The sequence below is a fragment of the Culex quinquefasciatus genome, chromosome 3 (genome assembly GCF_015732765.1).
Source record: "Culex quinquefasciatus strain JHB chromosome 3, VPISU_Cqui_1.0_pri_paternal, whole genome shotgun sequence".
Taxonomy (NCBI): Eukaryota; Metazoa; Arthropoda; class Insecta; order Diptera; family Culicidae; genus Culex; species Culex quinquefasciatus.
The window spans coordinates 171,243,022-171,258,292 of record NC_051863.1 but is presented as its reverse complement, the minus strand read 5'-3'; the positions used below and the strand labels follow the sequence as shown (position 1 = coordinate 171,258,292).

General features: G+C 40.1%; 2 protein-coding genes across 6 annotated transcripts in view; both read right to left on the bottom strand.

Moving 5' to 3' along the window:
- LOC6044067 (neurexin-4) overlaps positions 1–15,271 on the bottom strand; it is a 28,532-nt gene that overhangs the window by 9,113 nt on the left and 4,148 nt on the right. For 2 of the 5 annotated variants that reach the window (XM_038266423.1, XM_038266425.1), the window contains exons 2-4: positions 12,731–12,850; positions 6,131–6,327; positions 945–1,086 (exon numbers count right to left, since the gene is read on the bottom strand). In XM_038266423.1, the coding sequence (XP_038122351.1) occupies positions 945–1,086; positions 6,131–6,327; positions 12,731–12,850 (459 nt within the window). Of the gene's footprint in view, positions 1–944; positions 1,087–5,398; positions 5,596–6,130; positions 6,328–12,730; positions 12,851–15,271 lie in introns of all 5 variants that reach the window. The other 3 variants (XM_038266422.1, XM_038266424.1, XM_038266426.1) reach the window with 2 other exon arrangements.
- Positions 8,387–10,470, bottom strand: LOC6044064 (L-aminoadipate-semialdehyde dehydrogenase-phosphopantetheinyl transferase). The gene has a single exon (XM_001861600.2). The coding sequence runs from the start codon at positions 9,283–9,285 to the stop codon at positions 8,425–8,427; it is 861 nt and encodes a 286-aa protein (XP_001861635.2). The 5' UTR covers positions 9,286–10,470; the 3' UTR covers positions 8,387–8,424.

Below are 15,271 nucleotides of genomic sequence, written 5' to 3'. Positions count from 1 at the left end.
CGCAAGGAAACGGAAAAGCTGAATCAGCGGTCAAGTCAATGAAGCAGCTGTTCAAGAAGTGCGCCAAAAGTGGTACTGATTTCTGGCAAGCACTGCAACAACATCGGAACACGCCAAACGCCGTAGGAACAAGCCCCAACCAGAGAATCTTCTCGAGAAACACACGAAGCACGATTCCCGTCATAACAAACAAGTTGCAGCCGCCTCGAGCATCACACGTGGAAGACCGGATCGAGCAGAAGAGAAAAGTGGTCAAGGCGAGTTATGACAAACATGCAAAGGAGCTTCCGGAGCTGAAGATCGGGGAAAACGTTATGGTACAACGACGACCTGACCTAGACAAGCAGTGGGAACGAGCAACAGTTGTGCACCAATTTCCGGACCAATCGTGCGATGTACGGCTAGAAGATGGTGGCGTGTACCGACGCAGCGCAGTGCATATTAAACCGGGAGGTCAACAGTTTGCCAACCAGATCCGAGAACCAAGGATAATGCGACCACCGACACCAACAAGTCCAGTCGAGCAGCACCAGGACGAACCAAAGCAGACGATCTTCGAGAGACGTGACTACAACAAGAAAGGCGGGGACAGCGGTATCGTCGACAATACACCAGAGAGCAGGGAGCGAGACAACGAGACATCGACAACGGAAACAACCAACAGAGCAGAGCAGAGCAGGGGTGGGCAGGAGCGTTCTAAACAGAACGAAGGGCGTCCAAAAAGGGAGATTAAAAAACCAGCAAGGTTTTCTGATTTTGTAGTTTGAGCACAGGGAGTGCATAGCTTTTGGAAGAGGGGAGATGTTGTATTTGAACCACTCTATCGTAACAGTTACATATGAACCACCCTATACCTTATGTCAATAAACAGTACACTTCAGACAGTTAACACCAAACCACGTCTTTTGATAACACAAACGATCGTCAAACTCCGCTTTGCTTACCATAACCACATCCGTAGAGTTCGGTGCGCAGCGAGATGCGGTTCTGCCAGCGGGTCGGATTGATCCGAATCCACTGGGCGATGATTGGCACTTCGAATGCGTTGTGGCGTATCGAGTCGCCGTCCTTGTTGCCTTTGAAGAGCTTTGGTAATAAATTGGGATTAAGACAGTGAGTGGTTAGTTATCTTAGTGACCTTTTGGAATAATAGTTGGACTTCCTGTTGGGACAACACAACGCAATGAACCTACTGGATGTATGTCAGGGGAACTGACCACGAGGGATTGATGCTTCACTAAAATAACTAAATATTATTTTACGTTTAATATTTCTACGTTTACGCATGCTTGTTAGTTACAGTTGTTAAACTATTTTGATCTCGAGTATGAAGGACCATGCGTCTTCATGAAATGACAAGGCTGATAATATTTTCATTTTATTTTCATCAAAATAAAATTTGGTCTTTACAAATGTTCAAAAAAATTAGGGGCAAAAAATAAAATAGAGTCCACACTCGATTATCCTTGGCAAAATTACACTTAGAATCAGGAAAAAAATTGTTTTTATTGTCTTATTTTTGATTGTCGATCATAAGTAGGGTTAGTGAATTTTCACGATTTCGCGGACAGCGTGAAATTCGTGAAATTTGAAGATTTCCGTGAAATTCCGTGAAATTTATTAATTTTCTCAAATCAATTCTTTGCAATAACAAAAATAATAAAAAAAATCATCAATAAGGACTTTTTAAGTAAATTTTATTAGTTTTCAAATGAAAAGGGTGATATTGATTTATTTTAGAAAACTAACTAAATTTAGTAATATTATCAATCGCTGTAAGAACAATTTGACTACTGTTTTATTTGAAAGGTATAATTTTAAAAGAAATTAAAAGATTCAATATAATATGAATAGTATTTTTTACCTGTGAAATCACCTTTTAAAAATATTTCTTTCTGAGTCCTGTTTAATTTTCACGATTTTACTTTATTTTGTTTTCTGTTCTGAATTTGAAAAAAGGCTATTACGTTACAGATTAAATTATTATTGCCTATTGATTTTTAATTTAGTTTTTTAGAATTGTGATGGAAAATCTTCAAAAATATTTTTATTGGGCAAAATGTTGCAGAAAATTCAAATAATTTTAATCATTTTGGCTGAACAAGATTGTTAAATCTTGTTTAGAAATGAAATTCAATTAAATGTAAAATGGTAAAATGGTAAAATAGAAGCAAATCAGCGAAATCTTTTAAGCTATATTAGTCGAATATTAGAAAGGCAGTTCAATAAATGAGAATTCGTGTGCCCTACATTTCGTTTCCAAATATATATAGAGCCCATCCATAAACCACTTGGAAACTTTTTAAGAAATTATGAAAAGTTTTTTTTTGTGTCACGTTCAGTTTTGTTTAGTTTATTCAAGAATAATTTATAATGAAGCATAAAAAGAAGTTTCTGTGAATTAAACATAAGATTTTCAGAGTGTTTTTAACATTTTTCACGTTCCGCGAAATTTCCGTGAAATTTGGTGTTTTGAAATTAAGGTCCCCGTGAAATTTGCAATTTTCGAGCGTGAAAAATCACTAAGCCTAATCATAAGTATGACCTCTAAACGACGCTAAAGTGATTTAGAGTTTTTTAAATTCAAGATGGCGGCCAATATGTGGACGAAACATTAAAAAATCATTTTGTTATTCAATAGGCAATCAACTATTAAAATTGTAATAAAATGAGGTCGCGCAGAAATCGAATTTGATGTTAAAATAAGAAAATGAAAAAATGAAAAAAAAATCATTATTCGATTATCCAAAGTCCTTCGGATAACCGAACTTCAGATAATCAAGTCTGTACTGTATTGTAATATATATTGTTTTTTTCTGCAATATATTTTCCTTTTTTCATAATTTTTGCCACTTATTTTTTATGGATAATTTTTGGACTAGACAAATAAACGAAATTTTATGTTTTTGCCTTTTGGGTGTTTTTGAAACAGCCTTAAGGGGGTGCTGTGATTAGTCACAGTTTAATAATCCTACAACATATAACACATATCCAACTAAGTTCAAAACGTATAAAAAAAATCTCTCGAAAATCGGATTACTTGGAATATTTGTTTTATTTGACTCAAACTTTTAACATTTTAACTTCAAACATTTCTATGGCCAAAATGAGAATTTCGCATCATGCAATTGTCCATACAATTTTGTAAGCTGCCATATTTGGTCATAAATGGTTTTTAACTCTTCGAAAAATTGTGTCTTGTGAAGAGACTTTCTTATCAATCAGTTGTTTTCAGCATAGTTGATGATATATGTAAGCTCAGATCAGAAAAAAACTTTTTCAAAAAATAATAAACAAAAATTGATTTCAACCTATCTAAAAATATTCCCAACTTTTGAATAAAAATATATCAAAATACCTAAAATCATCTCGATTATTTGAAAAGGGTTTAATTTTAGGATTTATTTCTATTCAAATATGAACAAAAAGAGAAAACCATTTTTGAAATTTTAATAAAGATTGATTTTTTTTGTTAAGAAATATTATTTTGTATCAAAGTTTAGTTTTAAAACGTGAAGGAGGTATTAGACTAAGAAAAAACAAACAAACTCGCACTTTTTTGTGATTGACAGTTTGCCAAACTCGCAAACTTATTTGCAGCAAACTAGCAAACAAAGCAAAATGTATGCAGGCTTACGTTCCTTTCGTTGGTTTGTTTGCCATAGTCTAATACCTCCTTGAGTAAAATGAATTCATGCCCCACAACCTTAAAATTGCTTGCTAACTGTGGCCAGTTTGAATGAATGCGATTAAAATTACACATAAAGCAGGGTGATAACTCCTAAAAAAATCTTTAAAAATGGAAGCATTCATTATTTTGATTCAGAAAATAACTGAAAGCTTCAAAATACTTCTAATTTCAATGTTATTTTTAAAAACTGGAAAACGTATAGTTTTTGATACTTCATTTCAACTCGAAATGGCAAAAAGTTTAAGATAATTAAATATAACATTTTATTTTATTTAATATCAAAGAACGCTTAAAACATGATTACACGATTTCAAAGAAATTAGAAAAATATCTAGAAATTCGTTCATTTTTTTAAGCTCCCTTCTAAATTTTGTAAATATTGATCTGATTTATCCAGTTGTCAGTATTTAACTGTTTTAATTTTTTCAATTAAAAATTCAGTTTGTTAAGATACCATGTTTTACAACTTACTTTATGCGAAATATTCCGAGAGACAAATCCTTTAAACATACATATTCGCAATAATTTAAATCAGAATTTCTTTTTCTTTTTGCTTTTTTAATATTTTTATTTTTCATGTTACAAAACGTAATAAAGTTTTAAAATTTTGTTTTTACAGAACAAACAACGATTGGATTAAATTCGATTTTTAAGTTTTCCAAAAACTGAAAATCAAGCTTAATCTATAGTAATTAACCAATACTCACAAAAAAAGTTCAAGATAAACTTTTAAAAAAAAATATTTGAAATGACTTAATTAATATTTTCCACCAAAATAACCATTGCCAAACTCTAGTTGGAATCTTTTTCAAATATTCAATCAATATTAAAACAGAATCATAACTTTACGCTGGCCATAATCGTTAAAATTAGGTTCTTTTTTTCAAGTAGTTTTTAATTAGCTTTGTTGTTGTTTTCAGTTAAGTTTGTTTGATAAATAAATCTTGTTTGATAAACAAAAATTAGTAAAAATCTTTTAATACATAAAAACATTTTATGAAAATATGTGTTAAATGCGTTTAATATTTATTAGGACTTTTAATGTCTTAAATGGCCTTTTAATTCTGAAATAGATTTAAATAGTGATAAGGACCTTGAATTTTAAATAAGTTACTTAAGAAAAAATGATTGAATTCAATTTGAAAACTGTACAAAATGTGACAAAATTATTCAAGAGTTAGAAAATAATTTTCGAACAAGTATGCTTGGGATTCCCGACTTTTGGACAAAAAATCACAAATTCCCGACTTTTTCCCGATTTTTTGCGGATTTTGGTGAATTCCCGACTTTTTCCCGAATTTCCCGATTTCCCAACTTGGGTGGCCACCCTGACATAAAGATTAAATTAAAAAAATATATAAAAATCATACACAAAATTAATTTTTCATGACTTATCAAGAACAAGTCCTTTGGAACAATCTAGTATAGCTTTAATGTACCTTAAAAATCTTAATCTTGTTTTTTTTTCACTCGATTTTTTTAATTAAATCACAACTGATAGTTTTCAAATATCTTCAGCGAACTTTTTTTTATTTGCACAGTAAACGTGAGATTAAGCAATTTTTAAATAATTTTAGTTAAATTAAACAATATTTCCGATTTTCGATGAGAATCTTTCAATTATTGCCCAATATTTTCCTGAAAAAAAACACACAAAACACAGACATACAGACACAAACGCAGCAGTAGCGGGTAGTAGTAGTTTACCTGTTCCTCGCCGCCACTATCCGTGAAGGACTTCCAAATTTCGCCGTCGTCCGAGTACTGCACAATGTACTCGGTGACGCACTCATTGGTGGTGGCCCGGCCGGCGGTCGCAATCTTGCGCACCATCTTCCGCCCCCCGAGGTCCACCGTGAGGAAGTGGAAGTACGTGTTCTCCACCGGTGTCCACGCGGACCGTGCTTTTTTTTGTTAGTATTGTTTGAGGTTATGCGGGTTTGTTGTTGTTGTTGGGATTAGTGTGTAGGGGTGTCAAGTGTGTCATCGCACGATCGATTTTTGTATCGACGTTTTGTTTTATGGCGTTTGTTTGACGTTTCCAATCCAGAGTGTGCCATAATGGAGTAGGGGGAAGAGTTGAATTTTTTATTAGTTAGTGGTTGGCCAATTCGCAAAGTCTATGATGTATTATATGACTAACTTAAAAGCTAAAAATAGTGTGTAAACAAACTATAGTAAAACTGTCACCATTGCTATAAAACCATCACCATGTGCAACTTCATGAAAAGAGTGAATACCGGAGGGCGTTTGTTATGCAAATCAGAGAGCAGAGAAAAGACGAATCACCGGATACCAAAGTGACTTTGTTATGTTTCGTATTGTATGTACATGATGAGAAAAGGGGTGAGATTTGTGGAAGCATCTGTGAGTGTTCGCAGCGTTGGTTCATTCGCGAGTTGGTTGAGCCGGGAACCGGAAGCTACCGCGCGCCGTTACCTTAGTGTTGCCTCCCGGTTCTTTATAGTCGATGTAGTCCAGCCCGTTGAAGCCGTAGCTGATACTGAACTCGGTGACGTACTCGTTACTGTGCGGACGGCCCTGGATTTCGATTCGGGTCACGTTCCGGACCGTGCCCAGATCGATGATGAGCTGCTGCTCAAAGTCGGACTGCTGGGCGGTCCAGGCACTGCCAGCTTTATATTTGGTCACCGTCGGAAAGAAACAAACTTATTAGACACGCTCGGCAAACAAACCGACTCACACGGGGCTGACATCAAGACATCGAGGTTAGTTTGCACAATGGCGCCTGCGGTTATAGCGAATTCTGACAGCTGAGCACACCATAATTATGGCACGCACGCACGTGGTGCACGCAGGAAGAAGCCGAGCGCAGGCAGTTGAACAAACCGTAGCGAAAACATTGCGGTTAAACAAACGGTAATAAATTCATTACAAATCCGAGGAGGGGAGAACCCGGAGCAACACCTGCCGGCTGAAACAATGACGCACCCCTCGACGTACAGCGTTATCCTGTTCTCACTGCCATCCCTAGCAGCTTTTTTTCTCCTTCAGTCGAGTGTATTTACAGACAGCGTTTATGAAGTAATAATAATAAATCCCGCGATGGAAACAACCCAAGAGTTGGACAACTGGAGGAAATAGAGGCAAAACGAGGGAAAAATAACCTACACGGGGAGTTGTCACACATTGTTTTCCGATCAAGGGCTAGGGCGCGAAGTGCCTCAACGTATAAATCAAGTCCTTCCGAACCACTCGTGAACGTATCGAACTCAAGCATCATCCTCTTGTAACGATTTCGTTCTCTTCCGGTTGTTGACAATTTGGGAATTAGGGAGTTTTGATTTTGTTTCAACAGCGATTCAATTTATATTTTTTATGTCACAGTTTGACAGTTATGTACCTTTAGAATGATTCATCTTGATACCCCACACAATCTTCCTGGAAAAAACTTCAACACCCCTGTCGGGAACCGGAATCAACAAATTGTCCCAAATTAAGTGTCTATTCAAGCAGATAAATAACGCTCTAGAAACCTAATTACAAATGCACGCTGTCAACGGTCGAGTCCCCTCGTCGCTTCTACCAGGAAATTAATATATTCAAAAACGATTCACTAGAACTTTAATCCTCACAAAACGTCAACCCAGACACGGCACGTATAATTACCCGACACCACCCTTTTATCGACTACACAAAACCGTAAAATTCGGCCGATATTGTAACGGATCTACCTGCACAAACATAACCTAGCCAAAAAGTCATTATCCTTCCGTGCCGTTTTTGTGGCGTCACGCATCATCAACCTGACTTTTCGTCGGCACGCGTTTAGTTTTTGGCAACCATCGTTCCATGACTATTGATTGAAGGATGGTGCAGTGGTGGCGCCAATCGGGTTAACGTTTATGGCACTTGAAGGAGCTATTACACTATTGCAATCAAACAAACTCGCACTTTTTCGCGTTTGACAGTTTGCCAAACTCGCAACAAGACAAAATGTATGCAAGCTGACGTTTCTCCAAACAAATGTTGGCGAACAAACAACGCAGACAAACTGTCAAAATGTGCGAGTTTGTTTGCTGTAGCGTAATACCTCCTTGAGTCGCCATTATGGCAAACTGTCAACCGCGATCGAATCGCACCATATGATGCGACAAAATGAGCAAACGCCGGGATATTCCCAGGAGATAACCGATAAACTTCCGCCGTCAAAATGACGCAGTACCGCGTATCGCTGGCGCACAATCAGTGCTCTAATTGTGCGGAAAAGTCGGTTCGATTTCGGCACGCTTCCGACCCGACGACGTCGCGTGAGGTCAGGAAATTAACGCCCAAAGTGCACCGCCCCCGAGGCTTTTAGCGTAATTTGATAAAAAGTTCCGGAGCGGTGCAGCGGATCCGCGAAAACAGCTCCTCACTCCATCTCAGAAATGTTACACCTGTCGAAAGAACGCTTCCGCACCAACCAACAACGATTTGGGTCGAGCAGACAGGACAGGTAATTTGAGTATGGATCAAACAAAGCTTCTTCGGTTAGAGCGTTGGCTGTTTGCAGTTGTGGCAAGTGTCTCGACCTCCTGGAGTTGTGGCCCCAATAAAGACGACGACGTGTCGTGACATCCAGCTGTTAATCCTTGTTTGCGGTTTGGCGAGAGTAACCGAATACCCGAGACTCGCCAAAATTGTCTTGTTTAGTCGATAATTGTCATCGTTGGGAATAGAACAAACGCAGACTTGAACATGTAAAACCCCCAACCAACAAGTAAATAGCTTTATTTCATCTTCTTGTACTCCTTATTGATAATATCTTCGCAGTAGTTTTCATCGATCGCCAAAAGTGGCTTATGGCCCTCCACCAGTTCAGCGAAGCTGACAGTCTCAAAGAAGTTGCCCGTTAGGTCTTCTCCAGCCGGAATGTTTTCCAGCGCAACAGCTACGCAGTGATCTTTGTCGATAAGAGATTCCTCGAAGCGCCAGTCCTTCAACAGTTCATCGTTCAGCCTCAACTTGCTATCACAGACCACCCGCTTCGTGTGCAGTTCCTTGCTTCCGATCGCGAAGCTGACCTTCCTCAGATCAACGGTTATTCCAACACCCACATTCTTGACGTAGCTCTCCTTCAGGCACCAGTTTCTCATGAACGCTTCCAGTTGTTCCTGCTCCTCGCATTGACCCTTTATGTACACCCATTCATCCTCGGAAAAGTTCCGATTCATCAGTCTGAAGAACTCGCCCAGCGGCTTCCCTCCTCCGTACTCGATCTTCATTACATCCACCCCGACCGTCGGCTTCACCGCACAATCCTTCTCCACAACCAGCCCAGCCAGCACCGAATACCTTCCCTGATGAGATACATTAAACTCAACCTCGTACCCCTGATTCTTCAGGAACGGCTTCCCCTTCACATCCCGATCGAACTCGATCTTGTCGTACTCCAGCCCCGTCGCTACGTGCACGAACCGCCTCATCAGCAGCCGCCCAATCAACGATGCGTTAAAGTCATCGCGAAACACAAACTTTGCCAGCCGTAGCTTCTCCTCCGGCTGAATACAGGCTGTCGCCAGCAGCAGATCCGTCAGCGTTGGCCGCCAGCTGGCCAGGTCGAACGCCCAGCGAACGTGCCGAACCGCCATCCCGATGCGATGTTCGTTAGCCGTGCGATGTTCTCGAAGTACAGGTCGGTGACAGTCAGGATCAATCGGCAAACATATTGAGTCGAGATTTGGCCAAAATTTGTAAATATCTCGCAGCTGCGACGAGCAATGACAACGAAACTACGGAGTTTGACACCCAGAGCTGCCAACCGTATCGCATGTCACCAATACAAGCAATGCTAAAGAATCTGCTTGTATTAGTTCGGAGAGGGCGACAAAACCGGGCGAAGAGAGAGAACAAACTCCGGGAACGCTGCACACTGAGAATCCGTAACAAGCTTAACCCATATACGATGCAGAGCGCGAAGCGCTGCATTCACCGGGGTCAATTCAGCAGGGTCAGCATAATCCAATTACCCGAGTGAGCTCAGCTGGTGTACGGGAGGACCGCTTCTCACAAACATAAAAGCAGCAGCGCAGACACCACTCGAGGAACACGTCTCAAGCGTGATTCATCATCTCGAGAGGTCTTGGTTGTGTGTGTGTCTGCGAAAATAGTAAACAAAACCACGGCGGAAGAGTCTCGTTACCGACACGGCAAGTGAGCATGAAGTAAGTGGGTGGTAAAACTGTAGAATCGGTCCTCGTATCCGAAAATCGTACAAAACGCACCTTATTATAAAGTGGAGACTTGTCACAGTGCATTCAATTGATGCAATTCCTGATCCAAGTTGCCTCGAAATTCGAGCCAATTTTCCCACGGGGAATGATCAAAATTCAAATGTAAACAATAAGTGACATTTCCCGAGGGGAGCGCCACTTCGATTCTCAAGAGCAACTCATAAGAAAAGACGAAGTTTTCTAAAAATAAATAAAATTTCCACTTTTCTCTCCCACCTACTCAAGAAAAGGTGTTGTCTCCACATCTCAGGTGCGCTCGCCTTCATCGTCTAGCTCAAGTTCTTCAAAGGATTATCATCGCGCCACCGAGGGGTGAGACATCTTGGCGCATATCATTAAGTACGCCTCATTAGGTTCGGAAACGGAGCCGGGCCACTTCCTTGGCGTATCTTCCAGGGCAAATTATTAGCGCTCTATGTCACCGACGTGATAATAAGCCGTCGCTGCAGAATATGCAAATTGTACCACGAGGCAATAGGGTAGAGGACCCAGTTTTCGCCCTGCTCCAGTTTTCGCCCACCTACTGGATTTTATCTGTATTTAGCAAACTCATACCGTTTTTTGGTTGAATTTATTATGCAGGTTTACATATTCATTCATTTCTAGTACTAATTGAAACTTTCCTAATGAATTTCTATTGATTATTAATTATTTATAAGCTTTTCAAAAAAAGCCTTACTGCAGGCGCCATATTTTTGTCAATTTAGACTACAGCGGGTAATAATGTTAATGAGGGAAAACAACTCATTTTGTCCGAAAATAATGTAAATGAATAATTCATTAGTTCACTGTATGTCTGAATTTCATGAAAATCTAGTGATTTACCTGTTTTAAACGTTTACCAAAGGTTATTTCAATAAAATAAAGTGGGCGATTTCTGGGGTCATGAAAAAACATGAGATCCAATTTTCGCCCAGGGCGAAATCTAGTATGGACATGGAGCTAATTGTAACTGTGTGCCTCTTGGGTGAACAGGGACACATGAGTTCTATCACAAATTTTGATTCAGTCATATTTTTTTAGAGAGAGTGAGAACATGTTTTGGTTTTAGTTAGACAAAGAATCTCAAAATAAGCAGGATATCTGAAAAAAAACTCCTGGGATTTTTTGAACCTCAATTTATAATATGTACGACAAAATATGTGCACATCAATGAAATTTAGCTTCGGGAACATGTTGTGTATCAATAGGAGACCATATTTGCTTAGCTTTGAGTCATAATTTCATTTGATTTCTTGATTTTTGTCGTGGGCGAAAACTGGTTCCAAGGGTGGGCGAAAATTGGATTTAGGGGGGCGAAAATAGGCTCTTCAGAGGACTTTATAAAAACGCAAAATTTTATAAAAAATGAACACGTAAATGATAAAAACCTTGTGGAAACTTAAAATCAAATAGTTTATCAACGTTCTACAACAAATAGAACCAAAAACCATAATTTGCCATCAAATTCTCATCAAATTTCCTAGATTGCCTTTATAAAGTGGGCGATTTCTGGGTCCTCTACCCTATAACGACATTAACACCTTGTTTATCACCCCGGTATTTTCGCGCACCATATTGCAGCATCTGCACGTCCAGAAATCGATACCGTCGGCGTCATTCGGACCATTATTTCATCATTTGAGAGTAAAAAAAACACACGTTGAAAGCTGTGCTAGAAATGGTCAACCCGCTCTTGATTGGCACCACAATTTATCGCAAAAAGGGCATACACAATTCCCCTTGTCATACAAGCAGATTGTCACTTTTTTTCCAATGCGGCAACTGTGCGCCCGAAGGATGCCAACTGGGCCAGCGAATGCATAATGAATCAGCCGGGAAATGACCAACGGGCATGTCCTCGAGGACAGCATCACAGTTGGTCAAAGTTTGGCCCGAGAAAAAGGACCAACGATGCAACACAACGTCGATTAGGGTTGGTCAGCAGTCAGGTTGACGTTTCGCCATAATGGCGGATGCTATAAAACTGAAATTCTTGAAAACTTTTTTCTAACTCTCATTTTTGTCTAACATCAAAAAAAGTCCAAGTAGTTCAAACATCTAAAAAAATAGCAAATTTCATAGCTACTAAAAAATAGTGCAACTTGAGCATCCCTGCCCGTGCATGTTTGCATGTCCTGTATCGATCACCCGGGTACATCCTTCCGGCGGCGCCGTTCCAGCACAACAATTGCGATGTTGGCACCACCGACATCGATGATGGTACACAGTAATTGCAGCACATAACCGAAATCCCAAGAAGAGGGGCAATTGCGCGGGGTTCGGAACGGGAGAAATGCATAAATTTAGCGATTGCGAAAGGGGTGACCATATGGCAGAATTTCCACGAGCCACGTGCCAATTTGAAACAAGGAAGATTCACCCACCATGAAAACGATGAGAATGTTATCAACGAAAACAAAAACGAAAACGAGTGATGATGGTTCCGAGGGCTAACTGGTGAAATGTGGAAAATAGTCGAAATGTAGCAAGCAAAACAAACAAGCATAACGATTTACAGAGGGAGTAGCTTTGCAAAATAGACGCGGCGCAGCACACACGAAAATAAACAGACAAAACAACAACAAACCGAAATCGAATAGATCGGCAAAGACGGTGCAACGCAGCGGAGAAAGAGTAGCAAAACAAACAAGCTGAAATCACTTTCGCGGCCACTTTGAAGTCGATATTCACAGAAGAGGGAGAAATACACAGCGGTGGAAGAAGATCGAAGGGGTGAATTGAACAACGCGGTAGAATAACAGAAAATTTAACAAGAAAAAACGCCAACAGTTGAAAGAGATTTTGACCAATGCAAACTTACCGTTGAGACGGGCATTTTCCGGTCCTCGTTCCCGAAGCTGCGATGTGGCGGTCAGTTTGGCATGTTCCAGCAGCGGTTCGTTACAGTTGTACTCTGAGTAGTAGTCTTTTTGGTAGTATTCTATGGAGAGTGAAAAAAGCGTTAATCTTCTTCAAAAATCACAACAAAAACTCTCCGTGTGTCTGTGATGGATTTAGCAGTAGCCATTATGGCAACCACCATAAAGCGATCTGTCAAAGTGCCATAATGGTGGCGGCAACCCCCTCCCAAGTTGAAGTAACCGGAACCGCAACAAGCTGACAAATTATTGTTGTCGCCTTCAACAAAATTCAATATCCTCGCCACCAGTCGATTTCCTCCACCCTCACTTCTCGATTAAAAATAAACAAATCAAAAAGCGCAACATGTTTGCACGGAATTTAGGGAGCATAAATAAACGTAAGGCGTCACCATAACATGCGGGCACTTCCTAAACCAATATAACCCGCAAAAAGAAAGGCCCCCACGTCGTCGCTCCGACGTTATTGGATTAAATTACTACTACGCCTCGAAAAGGGAGTTTTGGACCGCGATTTGTTCTGACACAAACCATTCACCGTTCTGAGATTTTTTTTTTGGAAAATGCGATTGATGATTTCAAAAGCGCAAGCTTCAAATAGAAGTAGGTAAAGAGAGTGAGTCTTTGAAAGTACGACCCCGAAATAGCACTTGACGGAAGTGTTTTTGCTTTGAGAAATGGAGAGATTTGCCATTTGTTGAAATGTGAAAAAATATTGCGGACATGGCAACACTGCATTTGAACTGATTTTTTTTCTCCATTTCTAAAAAAAACGAAACTATTGGCACTACGCCCCCCGGGGCATGGCCTTCCTCTAACGTGGGATTTCTGCTCCAGCGCCTCTGACGAGACAGGAGAAACCGGGACCGACGTTTTACTTCACCATCCGATAGAAGCTCAGTGGATAAGGCGGGAATCGAACCCGCGTCTCATAGCATCATCGTTCTCCATTTCTATTTTTCATAAATTTATACAGGTGTGTCGAGCCCCTTGTTTTCAATTTCCCAGTGAAATTTTGGTTCGAGCATCAAGCCAAATCGAACCAAATCGACTCGAGGCTCGAGTCAAAATTATCACTGGGTTAGGTCATGAAATATCGAACTGATAAAAATATGCCTGTGAACTCTAAAGTCGATGTTACAAGAAGCCTTTTAAACCTGTAAAATCTATTGAAAAGTAGGAAAGTGAGTTCTAAATCTGTGGATTTGATGACTACCAAGGGGCACGACACTCTTTGCAAATTTTCTAATACAAAAGTTTAAGTGCTGCCAACTTGTAGACCAAGAGATTTTTGAAAATAATTTCAAAAAAGTTAATCAAAATATGTCCCAAAATTGGCATATCTCCCTAAACCGAAAATCACGTCATACGAGATCGAGCATTAAATGAGCAGACAACCGGCTCCGAACGAGATCATTTAGAACTCTTTAACTAAAGCCGTGGAAAAAGGGGGAAATTCGAATCCCTCAAACCGAAACCGTATGGCCAAAGATGGACTTTTAATAGCCTGGTCATTCATGTCAGTAAATTTCCATCCTTTATTGCTCTTTCATCTCTCTCGAGATAGATAGTATGTCTGGCTACTTTTATTACCAATTCCCTGGACAATTTCAGAAGTAGCCGACGGTTGCACTGTTGAGGTTTCGCACTGCGCTGTCTACACAGAAATCAATTACTAAATCGTCACACAGAAATAAAACTGCCCATTGCTGCTCTCAAAATGTTTGCTTTCATTATCGATTTTGTTCATGTGGTCCGAAACAAGGGGGACGAAAGCAGCCAATAAAAATCACAATATCCCAGAGAACTGCACCCCTCGCGTCTTTTTGCCGACTTCTGAAGGATAACTGTGTGGCTCGACGACGGCAGCCGGCCCGATACGTGCCAAGGACGATGCGGTGGCCACCGGTTTCCAGAAAGAGGGTAAAGTTCGGCATAATGGCCAGAAGAAGCTCACATGGGTTAGCCCCGTTAACCAGTGCGGCGTACGTAATGCTTGGGGAACTCTTTGCGACCATTTGAGCGAAGATCTTTGTTGTGATTGGCAACACTGAAATTTGACAGTTTACCGCCATAGATGAGTTTGAAAGATATTACACAATGTCTTCGTTCAAAAAGCATTGCAAAAGCCTATTTGAATTAACAAACTTGCAACAACTCCACAAACCTCAGTTTGACACCAGTGGTGCCATTTTTCCTTCCAAAACACGCCAGGGGTCGCAAAGAGGGCAAATATCAATCTTTGTGTAAGCAAGACATGTGGTGTACTGGCAAAAAAAGGCGCGTTAAGCTGAGAAACCTTACTCGCACAATTTTCTTCCACTTATTCTGGACTTGGCCCAAAGCAAAAACTAACTCAAGAAGGGGATTTTCAAGAAAATGCGGTGCAAACTATACATCGCACGTTTGGCCCGGGGCACACTTTCTCGGTGTGTAAGCCATTCATTGCTTATTCTGTAATGAAAAGCCGAAAGCGAAATCTC